At 40.0% G+C, this 19,942-nt stretch overlaps 1 protein-coding gene across 1 annotated transcript in view; it reads right to left on the minus strand.

Annotated features, from left to right (window-relative positions):
• The window catches only part of Unc5d (unc-5 netrin receptor D), a 673,473-nt gene that overhangs the window by 55,927 nt on the left and 597,604 nt on the right, over window positions 1-19,942 (minus strand). The window contains exon 12 of the mRNA XM_045159517.1: window positions 18,108-18,192. Coding sequence (XP_045015452.1) covers window positions 18,108-18,192 — 85 coding nt within the window. The remainder of the gene's footprint in view (window positions 1-18,107; window positions 18,193-19,942) is intronic.

Genomic DNA, 19,942 nt, shown 5'->3' on the forward strand with positions numbered 1-19,942 from the left:
TCCCAAATCTCCATCAGCTGAGAACCTAGAATTCAGAACACTGAAGTTTATGGGGGACACCTGAATCAAACCACCACATTTCACCCCGGCCCCCATAAACTGACAACCATACATAACGTAAAATGCAATACATTCATCCAACTTTAAAATTCCCCATAATTTTTGTCAGCTCCAATGATGTTCATACACCTCCATAATTCAAAGTCTTTCAACTGAGCCACAATGCAAAAAATAACCTTGAAAAACCCATAATGGCAGAGAATAAACATTCACACTGCAAAAGATAGCATTGGGCCTAGCAAAGGAATATTCAACGCATACAAGATTTAAACCAGGCAAACATCAAACTCTGTAATTCCAAGTCCAACAACTCTAGCCAAATCTCCAAGTCCCATAATTCTAACCAGCAACAAGTCTCTGGAATTCCAATTCCTGCCCTCCAGCTAAGCTACTCACAGTCCTGGAAAACTTCATCCAGGGCTGGCAGCTTTCCTTAGTAGCCATCTCATGGTCCCAACATCTCCACTGGGTCTCCACTGCAATCCACACAGTTCATCCTCATGGCTCCATTGGGTCTCCATGCAGGCATCCAGCAAACCTGTTTAACACTGCCCATGGCTGTTTCCAAGACATAAGGCCATGTTTCAAACTCAGTGACCCTCTCTTTCCTGAATTTTTTATACTCCATAATACCAGGTAGGGTGCCAATTTGTTAATCTGGTGGGGTGGGGGACAGGAGAGCAGACTTTGAAGAACAGGACACTTCTTGAGCACTCAGTCCCCTTCAAAAGAATCTACATTCTTCCTATTGCCCCAGTGAGGTCAGTTGGCTCAATCTCCAAGGTTGTAATCTTTCAATTGCTGCTGAATGGGCAGCATTTTACCCAAAGATTTCATATTTTTGGTGCCATATCCCTCGGCTTACATCAGTCTGTTTCTATGCAAAGCAACCCTGCACAAGTTCTCAGGATACAAGCATAACAGTAAGTCTCTCACACAAACTGTATTTAGCCCATTCCAAGCCCCCAACAATACACTGTCTCTAGGAGGCATTAGTTACCAAATCTCCATCAGCTGGGAACCTAGCATTCAGAACAGGTAAGTTTATGGGGGACACCTCCATCAAACCACCACAAAGGCTTTGGTCTGGAGCTTGTGGAATTCGAGCCAGGAACCTGAACTTTTCTTTTCCCTTGTAAGGTGGTACCAGCACTGACATTTGAGAACTGTGTTGTTAACAGTATGCAAGTAACACCACATAAAAGGAGGGTTTAAGGTTCTCACAAATACAGAGTAAGCTTCTGAAAAAGAGTCCTGTTTGCTGGTCAAGTCTGTGTAGGCCTTGGCTAATTTTATGAGGAATCCTCCTTTTACCAAATATCACACATTTATAAATGAGGGTGTCAGGCCAGGAGTTGACTGGCAACACTGAAAATAAGTCACATCTCAACAAGTCATTCATTGGATTCCATTAGTTGGGAAACATAGAGATTGAGCCCCGTTTGCAATTCACTAAAACTACACAACATTACTATTCAAGGGATTAAAAATGTGCATTCCACACATGTTAGAATGTGAAGGAGGATCAGAGCCAAGGCGGTTGGGATAGGAGAGGAATGAGACTAACACAGGAGTGAGTATCTGAGATGAAGTTGAAGCAACAGCACACTGAGAGATTAAATTGTTTGCATATGCTAAATGGCATGAGTTTACACATACATTCATAGAATGTTTACCAATTAATATACTAAAGGAATCACAAATCATTTGCAATTCACAAGTTCCCAGTCACAATTTAAGGCTCATCTTTCATGCAGTGTTGGGCTTGCTTTTTAGAAGTGAAATGATGGCTCACTGTGAGAGAGAGGGGAGAGGGAGAAGGATGCATCTATGCATCATGCTGCTATGACAGTTTTTAATACCTAGTAAATTGTTTATTCATTTACATTTTGAATGGGGAAAATAGCTTTCTCTGTGGAAATATGAATTCTATTTCAGTGATGTCAGGGGAAAGACTTGAAAAGAAATGAGACTTAGATTCATGGTGGGGTTCAGTAGGACAAGGCCAAAGTCACATGTCAACTGGTACTAGAATCTACTATCTTGTTAGTGGTGATGATGGTCTGTGTGTGCTGGAGAGGGGTGGTGGTAGGAAGGAATTATTCTCTAGCACATATTTTGCAAACACATAATTTTATTTTACTTTAGGGCAAATATGCTGGGAATTGAATCTGGGCCTTGTGCATGCTAGTCACCTCGGCACTATACCCCAACACCAAATCTGAAATTTTAGGCATGAGAGCTATTATACCAAAGAAAGCCTTAGGAAGGCAGAATCTTATCATATGTAAAGAGGTCAAAAGAGAGGCTTGCATCTATTACCTATTACTATAGTAGCACAGATATACTGGCTCAAAATATAGTTCTATAGTCAGAGGTCTCCCTGAGCTAAAATAATGGGATCCGTTGAATCAATCAATTTTTTGGGCTTTCCCAGCTTTAAAGGCTGCTGGCTGTCCTTGATTGTAGGCCCCTCCTCCCTCTTCCAGCCAGGAGCATGACCATTTCTGGTCTCACTGGATTTGAGGCTCCATTCTTTGTCAAGACTTCATTTTGCTCACCTGGCTATCCACAATAGTCTCTGGTTATTAATGCCTTTGAAAGTCCCTTTTGCTGCAAAGGTTGCTGGAAGTCATGTGGAACATGTGTAGGGAGCTATTCTTTGGTTGTTAGCCAGGCTTTACCTGGGTTGCCACCCTCTGCTGCTGCCCCTTTATCCACTGTTATCTGTTAGGTGTGGCAAAATCTAGTCAAGGTGCTGTTCACTTTTGGATTTTAACACTGCACCTGCTGGAAGCTCTACTCTACCCAGAACAATGCTTCCTACCTGTGTATGACCTCATAGGGTCCTAGAAAGTTTTGATGGTTTAACTTGCAGATTCTAGCAAGGGAGCTTAGAGGTTGGTTGTCCATGTTTACCAAGGGCTGTGTACATGGTCTTTTTTTCCACATGAGGCAGCATGGAGGCAGCCCATCATGGGTTGGTGTCTTCTGGCATTTTTATTAGGCTATGAGTATGTGCATTGGGAAGCATGAGATATATTAAATATCTTAATAATACAGGTTATTTCCACTTCTACCATTGGCAATAAAAGAGATGACCCATACAAATAAAAATAATTACAATGTGTGGTGCCTGCCCATTTACAATGTGCAATCAAACCCATGAACCAGTGACTTTCCCCCTATTAAATTAAGATGTACTTCCCATTCAGCTTCATTAACAACATGCAAAACCATTGTTATCTTGTCAATGGCATCTTTAATTAAAGACTGCCCTGGACCACTTGAATCACTTCCCATTGTGAGCTCATCTGGGATTCAAATGCAAAATGTACTTTGATTGAAATGATGGCAATTTGTATTTAGCTGTACTTGTTGTCTGAAAAGGTGAGACATGAGAGAAAGCCAGGGGCGTGGTGTGCGGGAAATTCTGCTCCAAAAATCACAGGTCTTAAAATGACAAGATACAATAAATTATTTCTCTTAGACTTTCTGCATTTAGCTCTTTTGGGTAAATTTTAAGGGTAATGGCATTATAGTATAACATAAATGACTTTGTGAAGAAATCATTTTGATTTTTCTTGGGAAAAGAATATAATCTTCCACTAAAGGTGCATTAACCCTTCTAGGCCATTAAGACACTAGCTGATAAATTACCCTTTTATTACACTGCCTAAGAGCAGCAGCCTGAAAGAATTAATGTAGCTCCCAAATGGCACCAATTTACTCCCCTAGCTCTTACTGACTACTATTTTTTGTTACCTAGGAAGCAATTTTCCTCACAGTTCCCTAATCCTGTTATAGTTAATTAATGCCAATTCTCTCTCAGAAGGGATAGGCATGTGTCATCAATTTGATGCATCCAATACAAATATTGAAAACCTCACTTTAAGCATTACAAAACTCAAACCTGATGAATAGTTCAAGAGAAATGGTGATAAAGACAATCCATTCCATTTCATCCCTAACTATCTAGCATGGACATCCTGACAAAGTTTGCTCAAAGCAAACTAAGCTGACTTCCCTGCTTGACATCACTTATGTCCTACGGGAGCTGTACTGATTGGAATTAGAAAGTCTAAATAGCAGGCCAAAGCATGATGAGAAACAGTGGTAGACTGAAAGGCCTCTGAAGGAATTTGTTGTTTCTTCATATGGTCTTTAGAGTGGACTGCTAAGATGTTTGCTGTATCAGAGTCTTTTAAGCCTAGAACTGTGTTGGCAGTCAAGAGGGAAGAATTCTGTGTCACCGAGACAGAAATAAAGCAAAAAAGAACTTCTGATGTTTATGTAATTAAAAAGTAATGACTGGGCCTAGCATAGGCCTAGCATCTCAGCTATTCTGGAAGCTGAGGCAGAAGGATCCCAAGATCAAGACATTCTTGGGCTAAAGATCAAGGCCAATCTGGGCAATTAGTGAAACTGTGTCTCAAAGTGAAAAGTAAAAAAAGGTCTGAAGATGTAACTCAATGGTAGAGCAGCTCCCTAGCACGTGGGAGAACCAAGGTTTGAATTCCAGCACCACATTAACTAACTAACCAACCTATGTAACCAACCTAACTATCTAACCCACCTAATTATCTACCTAACAACTAACTTACTAAATGGCACTTTACAGCTTGCATTGAACTTCTTAGATATGAATTTATTTTATTCCTTTCACCAGAACCCTTCAACAGTTTATCACATGAAAACTTTTAGATCTAGAGAAACAGGATGATTTGCTCAAGGTCAGATGGGCTCCTGACAAGGGTGAAGTTAGCCCAAGCGCTCTGAATTTCCATGTTCCCTCACTTTACTATGCCACCTCTTTCCTAAAGTTCTTTATATCTGTTGTAGTGCCAATGCCTTAGTTAACAATGAGAGCCTGACAAGTTACACATGTCATCAGCTCACTGTCATGAGCTCCAGATGGCACATATATTCTGAGGAAGGCAGGAGATTTGCCATAAAGTGAGCAGGGATATAGGATCTGCCTCACATCCTGACCTTGTGCTAGTAGGACAGACAGACACTGTAACACCTGGCCAGAGCTGTACAGAATTTTACTTCAGTGGCCCTCCCCATATTGCTTATATTGTTTATTTCCTTCTCTCCCTTCCCTATTTTCTTCTCTCCCTCCTTTCCGGCACTTTTCTTTAACCAAGTCTTTCCCAATCCTCTTTTCCCCCTTTTAAGTCAAAGGACTGTGTTTATTCATTTGTTCCCTGGACAGAAATGCAAAGTTGCTCCTGAAGCAAGTGTTATCACAATATCCCCAGTGACCTTCAGCTGGAAAAAAAAAAAAATCTCTCTGCTAATTAATCAGCAGTTCCCAAGTCTGAGCTTTGGGCATTCCATAAACCCCTTCATCTCTTTCACCACACACAATAACTGCCATGTTTCTCCCTGGTACTTTCTGGTACTTCCCCCACTCTTGACTGCAATATGGGCACTGGAGAGTAAAATTTAAAACATTCAAGAAGAGAGACAAGAACACTCAAAAGTAGCATGACTTTATTGCCAAATTGACAATCTGGAGGTAGAAAAAAGAACACTATTGATACCCTGCATGAGGAAGGCACTTGTATGATGCAGGTTTAAACTTTGACAGTTGAGATGATACAGAAGACAACACCTCTGAAATGTGCTCCTGACCAGGTCTCCACCATATCTCCTTAATATTAAGGCTCATCAGTCCTTAACATCTGATAAATTTCATCAGGAAACAGGTAACACACTGAAGGCAGGCCTCATGTTTATGCCTCCTTCCTTGACATCTCTCCATTTGAATTTTGCTCTGCTTTGTTTAGCTTCTCAAGTACATGATGCTATTTCGATGCTGCACCTCTGTATGTAGCATTATTCCCCTTGGCCTATGATGGCTAAATTTGATTGTCAACTTCATTGAATTAAAAACAACTAAGGGATTAGGGAAGTTTATCTCTGTGTTTCTATGGGTACTTCCCTAAACAATTATAAAATGAATACTCTGTCTTAATGAATGGGTAAATCCTTAGTGGATTTATAATATGACATCATTTATTTGGAGGCAATAAAAGGTAAGAGGTGAGGCCTAGTTGGAGGAAATAGATGACTGGGAGCATGTCCTGGTACTGTATCTCTTCCTGACCCCATCCTGTATCCCATCTTTTTGCTTCCTATATACTTGGTGTCATTAGCTTGGATAGAACACAGTAGTGGCAGGATTATGTACCCCAACTCATGGGGCCAAGTATCCATATACTGACAATCTGAAATTGAGTTAGAATAAATCCTTTATGTGAGAAGCCACTCTCTCTAGTTATACCTGTGCAGAAGGAGCTGATGCAGCCAGAATGGAATGTATTCTCCATCTTACAGCCTACAAGTTAACTGTCAGTTCTGCTCTGAAACCCTCCTTAAGCCTTTAGACAGGCCCACTAGCCCCTCTTGGGAAGCTCCTGTGTGGCTATCAAAAAGTGACCCACAACATTACTAAGGGCATGGGGGTTGCTTATGGTGCTTCCACTTTATTTTGGTACTAAATGATTCTAGTTTTCCTAACAATCCCTCACACCTGAATTTGGTAGAAACGTGTCGTAACAGGGTCTCTTAATGGCACTTCATTTTGCTTCTGAAACTTTTTAATAACATCTAGCAATCAAAATAATGTTTGTTTGAAAACATGCATCTTACATGAACATGTGGCTCTCTGGAAAGAAGGAAAAGCAAACATGCATCTCTTTATTTAACCACTATTTGCAAGGTAGTGATCTGTTTCATGGATGACTTAAAAAGATTCTGAAGGTCAGGCTTTAATGGTCTCACTATAGATGAATGGCTGTTCTAAAGCTGTCAGTGGCCATGGGTGTGGTTGAACCGTTTGCCAACAGTTGGCTGTAAGTACCTGCAGTCCCCTGAGAATTTCAGTTACAACAGCAATTGCCCCACTTCCCTTTGTTAGCAGCCTGATCTCATATTACAGTGGCTCCTCAAAAAAAAAACTGTGGGCTACAACTCAGGATCAGGACTCTTCTCTCTACTTCTTTGGAACATGGGGTTAATGTAAGTGTTGGAAATGGTGGAAGTGTGTTTAACCCCTTTTCCTTAATTTTGCTACCATGGACCATTTTCTCAAAATGTTTGCCCCCTACCGTTTGGCTCCTGGCAGCATAGAGCCAGCCAATAAACTGATACCCAAAGAGAAAATCAGCTACCAGTGTTGCTTTCTTATAGGCCACCCACATTTTATGACCAACTCTCTTGGGGCTTTGGAGATAGCATACTGTATGCATGAGGGTGAGGAGTTCTGGGACCCACTGTGAGTAAATTATGTCCCAGACTGGCCTTGACCTTATAAATGAGATCAAAATATTGGGGTGTTTGATACCTTTTTTCTAATAAGCTCTGAGTATTGTCAATTCCAAGAACACAGAAAAAGTTTATTGGGTCCCCAATAACTCCCTGTTACATGTATTTATATCCACACACATATAGTCATCTGCCACATACAGGAGGCAGAACACCTTTTTCTTCCCTCCTGTGCATGCTATAATACTCACCTTAGTACATAGTACTGGATACATTTAGAACTTAATAAGCCATTACTAAATGAACTGATTTCACAATACCATTTATGGAAGCTATTGTGTAAGTTCACAACCTTTTGCCATGTAAAGACTATGCTTTTTTGCCTGAACAGGCATGACTGCAGAGTATAAGCCCTCTATGTTTGAAAGGTATTGTAATTACTTTCTTGAAGTTGGGACAAACCACCTGACCAAAAGCAGTTGATGAGAGGAAAGTTTTTATTTTGGCTTACAGTCTCAAGACAAAACTTCATGAGGGCAGCAAAAACCATGGGAGGAGCAGGTGAAGAAAAAAACCTGCAAGAGTGCCTATTTCTGGCAAGGGGAAGCTGGCCATAACACCCCTGAGCCAGCCCCCAGCAAAACACCTGCACTACCAAGGCTCTAACCACAAAACTGCCACTAGCTGGGAACTATGCATTCATATACACGAGTTTATGGGGTACATGGAATTTAAACTGCCATAGAAGGTAAACAGAGATGCAAATTAACCTGAGGATTTAGTCAGACTTTCTTCCTTCAGGAATGTCCTGAAGAGTCACCTAATATTATAATCAGTCAAATGGAAATTGCATCTAGTCTGAGCTCAAGAGCAGGATCATCTGTTAGGAACCACTACAATATAATGGCAGTAATCTGGGTCAGGTATTTCTTACTGTCTGAGGAATAGAGGCCTTAGAATAAAACATTCAGCTTATTTTTGCAGTGGCATAGGTGGTTCTTATATCAAAAAGGTCTCAAACATTTGCTTTGGCATAATAAAACAAAACTTTAAAAGTATATTCTTATCACAAAACTCTGTTTCTATGAGTGAAATGGTCTGCTCACATCTCTTTTAATCTCATTGATACAAGAGTAATATATTCATGCTTTCTTTTTACTCTTCTAGAAATGTAATGAGGTCCTTTCAAATTGTCTAAGGATGTTTCTCAGTACTGACATACCCTGTGAGAAATGCCACAGGAGGAGGTATATGTGTGTGCGTGTGTGTGTTTTCATACTTGTGTGTGTGTGTTGCTACTGTGAAATAAACATTACATGAAGATGTTGACAGGAGTGATGAGTGATCAGTGGAAAAGAAGATCCATCTCCCTTCTTCCATTTTTTCAGAAATTCTTGTCTTCTTAGTACTCCATGTTATGTTAAGTTTACCTTTAAAAGTAACACTATCTTTTTTTTTTGTAATTTTTTTTTTTTTTTTTAAGGTAGGGTCTCACTCTAGCCCAAGCTGACCTGGAATTCTCTCTGTATTCTCAGGTGGCCTCAAACTCAGGGCAATCCTCCTACCTCTGCCTCCCCAAAAGTAACACTATCTTTATACCTGTAAAATATATTTCATAGCACCTCAGTTGTTACCTTCCCAGTTGTTATCTCAGAATATACCTCTTTGGAAGAACATACTATTTGATAGAAAAAAATATGAGGCAAATGTGGCTGAAATGTTCCATTTTGGTTGAGGCCCAACCCCAAAATATGTGTGTCCTTTTGTACAGCCTTCAGCAAGAGCACTTAACAGAATTTCTAGTGCTAGTCCAAGCATTTGTGTTGGGAACTGCAGCTGCTCTTTGACCTCAGGAACTGCAGCTGGTCTTTGATCTCCAGGCACAGAGGCCTTATCGTACGGCCTTGGTGAAGCAGACTTCAGACATGTAGGCATTATTGAGAAAGTTTTATTTTCTGTGTATAAGCTTGTGTCTGCCTGAATAAACCTGAGCCTTGATCAGAACTTGTCTTGGCTCCATTCCTTGTGTTCTTGTCTCAGATCCATTTCCACTCCTTCCTTCAGGGTCTGTTTTGACTTTCGTGCTGCAAGTCAGCACAGCGTGGCACCCAGAACAGGGACCTCAATACAAGGGGCTTCAGTGAGGAATGCCAACATCAACCCAGGATCCGCGGAAAAAAAGTAAAACTAAAAAAAGGACTGTACTTGCCCGCTTAGTCTTCTGGAATAAGGTAAGTTGGCACAATTATGGGGCAAGCAAAGAGTAAAAAGGAGCTAATTGCCATAGTAAACGATATTTTAAAAGCACAAGGAATTGGGATTGCTTCAAGTTCTTTAAGCAAATTTTTTATTTTGTTAATAAAACGAGCCCTTGGTTTACAAAACAGGAAAAATTCTAACAGCAGATGATTGGAAATCTCTAGGCAAATCTTGTTTATCAGGAGGATTTGTTCTTTTTGTGTGTCTGTGTGTGTGTATGTGTGTATGTGTGGGCTCATTGTGCTTGCTAGATATGTCATGTTTATGACTGTTTGTAACTAAAGAGATGAGACTGATGCAGGTAACACCCCTTTCTCTTCTAGAGAACCATATCAAGGAAATCAAAAACCTGAGCATAGAAATTAAAAAGGAAAAGTTAAATGTCTTTTGCAGGAGTGAATTTGCCAGATATTTGTTCTAGGTCAACTTCACCTTATATAGAGGATTAATAAAAACAACAGAACTCCCTCTGAAGAGTTAACTTATAATTTGTCAGATATTTTAAAAAAGATTGTAATGTCCTGTTACTTAAAAGAAGGCAATTGACCTAACTTCTAAGCCTGTCTGCCTCAAGATAACAACACAATTTGACTTAGTTGCTCCTAATAAAATCATTTCCAAGTATGTTATTGGTATTAATGACATAAAATGTATTAAGACTACTTTTTTTATTAATAGGATTAATCAATTTGGTATAATTTTTTAATAGACTTATAATGATGGGGTGAGATGAATTGACTGAAGGAACTGGGAAGGAATTTTTCAATGTTGGGACATAGAGTGCTTGTTAAAAATGCCTTTTGAGTGGTACTTAGATCAGAATGTTAAACTATATAAATAAAGGTGTGTGAATATAAAAAAAAAAGAAAGAAAGAAAGAAATTTTCAGGCTAAACCTAAACACCATGCCTAAAATTAGAGGTTTTTAAACTGTTTACAAACTCTTAAAAAAAAAAGAAAACTCCTAATTTTCAGGCTAAAATATGTTGGGATAGCTTGCTTAAGCTTTATCAAATTTAAGTCATGGGTAAAACATAAAATTGTTTTATGTTAATAAAAATTTCTGTGGTACATGAAATCAATAGCTATCAAGTTTAAGCCAAAATCATTGGTTGTCAAATAATGTTTTTTCTTTCAAAAAGATTTATCAAGGGTTATATTAATATTTAGCTAGCTGTTTTGGCTCAGAAAAGACCAGATTCTACTCTATTGTATGTAAAGTAACTGTCTCAATTTGTCATCTTAAGTCCAATGCTTATAACAAAATTAACCCTTAAGACATATTCCCTGCTTTAGGGTCGAGCCTCATGCTCAAACAATGGTCCTTGCCTGAGAAAATTAATATTCAAGCTCTATAGTTCTGTTTCCAATGTTCTCTGGATAATTTGTATCCACACAAGTATCTGAACTAATCAAAGATGTTTTCACACAGGCGCTAAGATCTTATACCGTCTTACTTGTCCTTTTCTGATCATTTCTAGGTTAAATTAGTTAAGTTTGTAAATCAACTGGTACTGTTTTCAAGACTGGTAACGGGTTCTGCCTATATTTATAAATGTTAGATATTTAAAATGTGAGATGTGCCTACTTTCTATACCTCAGATATATGGCTTATACTGCCACAGTACAACAAAAATTTTAAAGATAGGACAGAATTATTTTAAAAGCCCTTGTGCCATTCTTTAACTAAGTCTATTTCAGTAATTATATGGGCTCTATATGTACATACATCCAGGCTGGTGTAACTTCCTTTCTAAGTGTGTTAATCACCTATGTAGAAGCCAAAGCCAATTGGAATCATTGGAGTAAAAAGTGTCAATATTTTGGCCTGTGCTCCCATGTCATGAGGCCACTGGAGATAAATGGACACTTCTACACTGGTCCCCTGGTAAGTCACCTGTCTTCCTGAGCAGGGAGGATATGGAGACCCAAATAAAATTGGTGTACAATGGAAACAGAAGAGTCACAATTGAGTGGCAATCAGTCCTCCTGACTTCCCAAAGAAGGGAAAACTACTTGGCCAGCATGGCCCTGACTCATCCTAACAGGCAAAAGACACCAGTAAGCTATGGGGCTACTCCTATGTCCCTAAAGTCTCTTTGGAGAGCCATTAATGACCTCCAAAATTAATCCTTAATTAACTTTTGGCTATCTGCATGGTCTTAAATACTCAGAGAGAAATGTACAACCAAATATGAAAAATACTTTAAATATATAAGTGGCCTATTAGGAAACACAAGAGCTTTTCAAGAGGGGAAACAAACATTTAGACATCTTTTCCCCATAGTTCTAATCCTATAATAAAGAAAAACAACTATAGATGTTCAAAGGGTGATTTTCAAATCTAAAATATACAAATAAGTTCTGAGACCAAAAAATATATTTGTATAGCCTTTAATGGCATCCAATAGCTCTTTATTATCAAGATTAAATGTTGTGTATATGTTTCTGATAACTCTGCTAACATCTCATCTGTTTTACAAGCCATGTCGAATTAATGAACAGTTTGAAAGAAAATCTCAGCCAGCTCATCTTCAGATGGTTCTGAAACAATCCAAGCCTATCTACCTGGATTCCCTCGACCTCCAAAAAGACCAGTTTGCTGTGTGCTCACTTCTCATTAACCCCTTACTTTTATTCTTTATCCCCAATATTTCTTTCAAGACTATCTTCCTACACTCTGGGGTCCATTAAAATAATTCCCTTCTCTGTGAGAGACTCTCTAACTGCAACAAGTCCCCACTTCATGTCCTGTTTAGCAGGAAATAGTAAATGATCTGATGTCTTCAACCCAGTCCCCTAAAGCAGTTAGAGTGTCTTCTCATGAGAGGGAGAAAAAAAAGGGGGATTAGATCTTCTCTTCCTACAACAAGGAGGGTTATGCCAAGCCCTGGGAGAGCAATGTTGTTTTTATATCAACAATTTGGGTATCGTTAGAGATAGCTTAGCTATGGTCTGCAAGAAACTAGAGGGGACCCTGCCTAATCAATGGACAAATCTTTTTTTTCAGGGAATGAATTAATATAGTACAACTTATGGTGCTAAGTACCCAGTATGATCCTTTATAACCTCTCCCCTAATTGGGTCCTCCTAATTTACAAGTAGAGGGGGGAATGAAGGACACAGGAAGCCATAATGAGCCTCAGAATCATCAATAGACCAAACATTCCGCTTCCCAGCAAGGTCAGTTTCCTGATAAGGGGGAATAGACTGTCTGCAACATGCATTCCTGTGGTTATAGATAAAGTTTGCTTAAAATAAGTTTGTTTACAGTTCCTCAAATACACATAGCCAATTACAATTGATTGGAGCTTGATTGGAATGCCATGCAGGTTACCAATGGATCTGCATCACCTCTAAAACTTACAATGCTAGTTATGAAGATTGGGTAAAGGTCAAAATGCACTTGGAAGGAATTTGGCACCATGATAACATTTCATTAGATTTTTTTTTTAGTTTACATTCAGAAATTCTAGCTATACAGAACAGTCATCTTGATTTTGATGCCACTATGCTGCTAATGATTTACTTGCTGCAATTAAGTCTGTGTTGCCTGGTTGGAACTCTCTAAGTTCCTGGATAGGCAGCTTTGCAGCTGTGGGAGTTTGCCTTCTGCTTCTCTTATGCCTATTTTCTTCAAGTGTCTAATGAAGTCTATTGTGAATGTTCGTGCAGAGGTCCGAGGTGTGCACTAGACATGTCCTTGGCTCCCTCAGACTTTATCCTAATTCTCCCTGAATTTTATCCGGCTGGTAGCCAGAGATGGGTAAGATCAGGGGAGGAGGCATCCAACCTAAGACAGGGCACGTATTGAAGGATAATACATTTGTCCTATGATGGGTAAGGATGTTCCTTTGCCTCTGACAACCTAAGACAGGCACAGTCTCTTCTTTTAATAAATAAAAAAGGGGGAGATGTAGGGAGCTATAGCTGCTCTTTGACCTTGGGAACTGCAGCTGGTCTTTGATCGCCAGGCACAGAGGCCTTATTGTACAGCCTTGGTGAAGCATATTTCAGACACAGAGGCCTTATCATATGGCCTTGGTGAAGTAGACTTCAGACATGAAGGCATTATTGAGAAAGTTTTATTTTCTGTATATAAGCTCGTGTCTGCCTGAATAAACCTGAGCCTTGATCAGAACTTGTCTTGGCTCCATTCCTTGTGTTCTTGTCTCAGATCCATTCCCACTCCCTCCTTCGGGGTCTGTTTTGACTCTCGTGCTGCAGGTTGGCACAATTTGGCCAGGGGATATCCACATGACAGTATGACTGGAAAAGGAAATGAATGTTTGCTTTTGGTTTCATTTTATTGCTGCTCAGAAGACAGATCCCTATAATATTTTGGGGGTCCAGTTCCCTACTTTCCAGCCATAGTGTGGAGTGGGATATAGCTGGGTTAGGAGGGGTAGGATTATGTGACATGCATTGTTCTTATTATAGTATGCATGGGAAAGTTAAAAGTTTTCTTCTGCATGTGAGTATGAGTGAATGTGTGTGCCCATGTGCACATGCATGGGGAGGCCAGAGGACTATCTTGGGTGTCATCTTCAGAAATGACTTCCATTTTCCTTGAGACAGGGTTTATCATTACCCCAAAGTGCAACAATTTGGGATAGACTAGTCAGCCATAATGGCCCAGAGATTCCCCAACCCTGTCCTCCTCTCCAGCATTGAGATTGCAGAGGCATTCCACTAAGTCAGACTCACATCCTCATGCTTGTGAGGTATGCAATTTATAGACTGAGCTATTTCACTAGCCACCTAAAATGATTTTTAAAAGTCCTTTCATTTTAATAATTAAATTTTTAAGAAACTGATTAGACTTGGCTAAAGTAGAAAATGTGGTGTCTTCTTTCCTCAAAACTATATTCTAAGCCAGGCATGGTGGCACATGCCTTTAATCCCAGCACTTGGGAGGCAGAGGTAGGAGGACTGCCGTAAGTTCGAGGCCACCCTGAGACCACATAGTTAATTCCAGGTCAGCCTGAGCCAGAATGAGACCCTGTCTAGAAATATATTGAGAGAGAGAGAGAGAGAGGGAGGGAGAGAGAAATGTACAAAAAAAAAAAAAAAAAAGCAAAAGAATACAAGAAAACTCAAACCTAACTCTGAAGTGAAAATTGGGAAGTTGAGATTGAGGCTAGCTTTCTTGAGACCAACTGATATTTTCTTCCTGTGCTCAGAGCTGTTATGTCAGTATGCCATAGCTATTTCTGAGCAATCTACTAGGCAGCCTTTGCCCAGAAGCCCAATGTTTCTCGGAAGCAAATCCTTCCTACAGCTCTAGTATTTCTGGGAGGCCATTCTAGTCCCTGTACCTATCAGGGTCATTAAGTTTCATCTGTACTGCAAATGGACATAAAGCCAACTCTTTCTTGACTGTGACAAGGTCAGGATGAATTTGGAAGACAGTGTTCTGACGTAACAATGACTGTATGCAGGCACAAGTCTCTGGATTTTGCCATGTTTAAAGATTCCCCCAAGAAACCTATCCCACTATGTATAGCTACAAGAAAATATCCCTAGAGAGAAAGGCACCAGCAGGACCTTACTCCCTTCTGTCTGGCTAATTATTTCTCTGGTTTTAAGATGGCTCAAATGACATTTCCAGAAAACCTCTTCCCACTGCCTGCTCCCTTCTCTTTAAGTCTATGTTTACAATGCATTACACAGCTACCCTACTTTATGCATCATTCTCTATGACTCTTCTGCAATTCTGTAATTAGCAATAAAAATTCACCCAATATAGATGCAAGGTCTGCTCAAGTGTATTCCAGCTGTGTGGAGGAGTTTTGAGAGATGTTTAGAGATGACAGATGGATGATACAAATGAAAATGGTGACTCAAATGATATTACAAAGAAAGGAATCACAGTGGCCCCTCCCTGATTAATCACAAGATTAAAAGCTAAAGAACACAGATCTCAGTCAGTATCTTGGCTTAGGTAGAAAAAAAAATATGCCAGCTTAGCAAAAACAAACACACAAGCTAATAAAAGGAATAGAAGGGCATCTTCTATTTTTGTGGTTAGAAAATAATTTGGTACCATTCAGAAGGGAAGAAGGATCATCAAGGAAGCAAAATGGTTTGCAGCCTAGGAAGAGGTCAATGTACAGTTGAAGACAGGAACATTTGGGATGGTTTCAGCCACTGTTAAGAGGAGGCTTGATTCCTACCATTTTATATTTCTGTAGTTCAGTAGGTAGGAAAATGTACAACTCAGATGTCGAATTTGAGAAATTATTCTCTCTTCTCTCTACCTTCCTGGACAGTAGCAATGAGCTCTCATTCTAGATAGAAATGGACAAGCCCAATTTGTTAGCATGGAACTCACAAAACTAAAGGTGACCCAGAGAGTGATACCATTAGGCCATTCTCCTTTGAGTTATTAGACTCTGAAAATTCATAGGCATTTCTGAGTCATACCTTAAAATTGCAGAATGCCTCATGTAACCACTCCTTTATAATGTTTCCAGGCCATTTTATTTTAATCCTTATGTGCTTATTGGTACATTCTAGCTCTGACATCTTAAGAAGAGGTAGCTTCTAGAGAGAGATGGGTTGAGTTAAACTGCCAATTAGGTGTCATGGATAAATGTGATCTAACCCTAGGTTTGCTGGGTTTGAGTGGAAGGTGCTGAATACAGGTTCAGTGAATTGATTACAATGAAGAGAGGGAAGGTAGAAGTGAGAGTTCTTGGGCAAGATTGACAGTATCCTAGCTTATACTGTAAACCCCTCCATATCCTCAGGTTCCATGTTGGCAGGTTCATTCAACCTCAGATGAAAAAATATTTTCAAAACATCACATCTTTTCTGAATATACACAGATTTCTTGTGATTCTCTAAACAATATACCATTAGAAATATAGGTTAGGAATTCTAGTTAGAGATGATTTGAAAATATATGGGAGGATGGGCATGGTATAAATACAAATACTAATCAACTCTGTATAAAGGACTTGAGCATCTGGGGCATTATGGTGTCTTTACAGGTTCCTGGAATCAGTCTTCTGTGGATGTTGGAAGATGACTATAGTTGACTTTTGCAGGATGTTGTGTCAAAGAGTGTGCAAACAGATTATGACTGCAAATTGCAATCTCAACTAGGTATGATTTCTAAAAATCAAGAGATATAAACAAGGGGATTTCCATCCAAAGAGCTTCATTGCTATGTTTCCTTAGCTGTCATACCTAAGAATTTGGGGAAACTCATTCATATTCTGAGTCTTATGCTAGGGATGCAGTTCAGTGGTAAAACACTTGAAAAGTATTTGTGAGGTCATGTGTCAACTCCCAGCACCCACACAAGATAAAACAAAACTCACTGAGCCACAGTTTATACCATTTGCTAAGTAGAGTTACTTAGATACCAGCACCTTTTCAGGAGTACAGTAGAAGAACTTAGCTCAATGCAATTAAAGAAGTAACATGAACACCCAGCACAACATAGCTACATAAAAATCCTCTGAGAGTTTTATGAACAACCAGCAAGCAGTACCTTCAAAGCAGCCCATCAGAAGCACTGGACAACCACAAGACATGTATATATTTCATTATCAAAATCTGTTGAGACGATCTGTTTTTCTGGCCCTTTTTCCTTCCATGGCTTTTCTTTCATGTAGTCTTTACTCCCATAAAAAATCCATTTTAAAATAACCAAGATGTTATGACTAAAAATGCTGGAGGTATATAACAGTTTGTGAGATAAATTGCTTTCTCAAATGGACTTAGCTTTATCTTGTGTGGAGGAGGGTAACATTTCTCCAAATATTATAGTTGAAATAAGAAAATAACCAACTACTTTCACTAAAAGATGATGCGGGGCTGAAGAGATGGCTTTGCAGTTAAGCGCTTGCCTGTGAAGCCTAAGAACTCTGGTTCAAGGCTTGTATCCCAGGACTCATGTTAGCTAGATGCACAAGGGGGCACACACATCTGGAGTTCGTTTGCAGTGGCTGGAGGCCCTGGTGCACCCATTCTCTCTCTCTCTGTCTGTCACTCTCAAATAAATAAATAAAAATAAACAAAATTTTAAAAAGGTGATGTGACAAAATTTTTACTTTTTCATGTAATTGAATCTAATGCTGCTGAAGTTTGTTAGAACTAAAAGCCATTGAAGTTTACCCAATAATGTTTGCATCGTTAAAAATTACTTAAAGAACTATCTCCCAGCCTAAGTATAGCAAGTCTTGTACTGAACTTGAAATAATCACAAGTTAATCACTGCATGAATTTATGTAGTACTTAGCACTAAACCACACTTGCAGGTATAGTCTAATTTTCTTTTAATGGAGTGTTACAAAGGGCCAGTTATGAAAAAGTTGGGTATATATTGCAAGTCTACACTCCCATCCATAGTCTTGCATCTGGTCTTCCCTTTATAGAATCAAGTGTCTCACTGGCTTATTTATACATCACCTTGTCCATTATCTTTGTAACCTCAGAGTTCTTACAGAAATTCCATTCCATGCTCAAGAGACCATGAATGTGGTATCCTTTGCTGTCTCTCACCTGGGTTCACCTTGGTTGATGGACATATAAATTTCCCAAGAATTCTCCTCTGGGATGGCACCATGTGGTATGAGTAAACTCACCCCTAAAACAGAAAAATGCCAAGAGATTATTAATGGTTGTTCCATTTTTTTTTTAAATTATGCTACTTGGGCATCTTACAAATGCCCACAGAAAAGGAGTTTCTCCTGACAACTTCAAAACTCTCATTCATTGTTTAATTCTGAAGAAGGAGAAAATTCTGTTTTGTAACAGTGACCAAAGAAGGGCATATTCAACACTTGTTTTTATTTCAAATCTTCCAGCATTGTTTAGTTCTCTTAAAAGGTTGGGTATCCTGGGCTGGTGGGATTGCTTAGAGGATAAGGTGTTTGCCTGCAAAGCCAAAGGACCCAGGTTCGAATCCCCAGGACCCACGTAAGCCAAATGCACAAAGGGGCACACACATCTGGAGTGTGCAGTGGCAAGAGGCCCTAGCTCACCCGTTCTCTCTCTCTCTCTCTCTCTCCTTTTCTTTCTTTCATTCTCCCTCTTTCTCTGTCAAATAAGTAAATAAATAGTAAGTTAAAATATTTAAAAGGGGACTTATGGCCAAGATGGCAACTGCCTAGCTGCACTGCAGATCCTGGGGAAAGAAAAGCAAGATATTAAGGGTTCACTGGGTCTTTTAGGGGAGAGAAATCACCAATGCATTGCCAGTGGGAGGGCACAGAGGGGGAAAAACAAGGAATCGCTGATTCCCTCATGTAAAGGTAGCCCACCCCTCCCACCAAGTAGCCACCATATCCATGGCACAGCTGCATGCCAATCGATCCCTGGATGTGGAAGTTTAAACTGCTGCACCCACTGGCCCACTTACTGCTCTGGTCGCTGCAGGTTCAGAGAGTCCAGGCATAAACAGGGAATCACTGATTCCCTCGTGGGCGGGTAACCCATCCCTGACCTCAAGTAGCCACTGTATCCACGGCAGTGACCCATGCGCTCATTGATCCCTGCCTATGGAAGTTTAGACTGCTCCACCCACTCACTCACTTATTGCTCCTGCTACTGCACATTCAGTGAGTTTGGGCCCACAGCAACTGCCTGCAATGCAAGCTCAGACTTTGTCTGTGGCGTGCACCAGCTCAGGTGCCATCCCTTACCAGTCTGAGGTGCCAGTCATCTGCTAATATCCTGTGGCGGGGGAGTGCAGACTATGTCGGGGTTCTAGTGTTCCCACATCAGAGTTTGGGCTGCTTTAGTGCTTGGTGCCTCAGTGTCCCTCCTGGCAGGCAGCTTTGGTGAATTACTACTTGAGAGATGGGTCAACTTTAGCACCCAGGCCAGGCAGTAGATCAGGCAGCTTTGGCCAGTGAGAGCCAAAGCCCAGGAGGTTTGGCAACTGCTTCAGGCTGCCTCAGATTCCCATTGTGCTTGAGCCCAGGCTGATCCACCCACCTAAGTGCCCATACACTGTGATGGGCAGACCACAGCACAAAAGAGATAACATGAAAAATCAAATGCAAGAAAATCAAGTTATATCACCCAGTCCTACAATGAACACCTCTAATCAAAACATAGAAGAGTCATTAGGATCAGAACACCAAAATGAAGCTATGAACAATGCAACTCTGACCAAGCTACTGGTAGAACTAGCAGAAAAGCAACAAAGGACTGATAATCATGTGGATGCTGCCATCACTAAACTAGAACTAATAGATAAGAAAAGAGAAGGAGTTCAAAGAGAGTCAAAAGATTTTGAGAGAAAGGGAAAAATGAGAAGACCTCAAAAATCAGCTGGCCATGCTAAATGAAGACATGAAGAAATGCAAGGATGAATTCTAAGAATCATCAAG

This window comes from Jaculus jaculus, chromosome 9 (assembly GCF_020740685.1).
Source record: "Jaculus jaculus isolate mJacJac1 chromosome 9, mJacJac1.mat.Y.cur, whole genome shotgun sequence".
NCBI lineage: Eukaryota > Metazoa > Chordata > Mammalia > Rodentia > Dipodidae > Jaculus > Jaculus jaculus.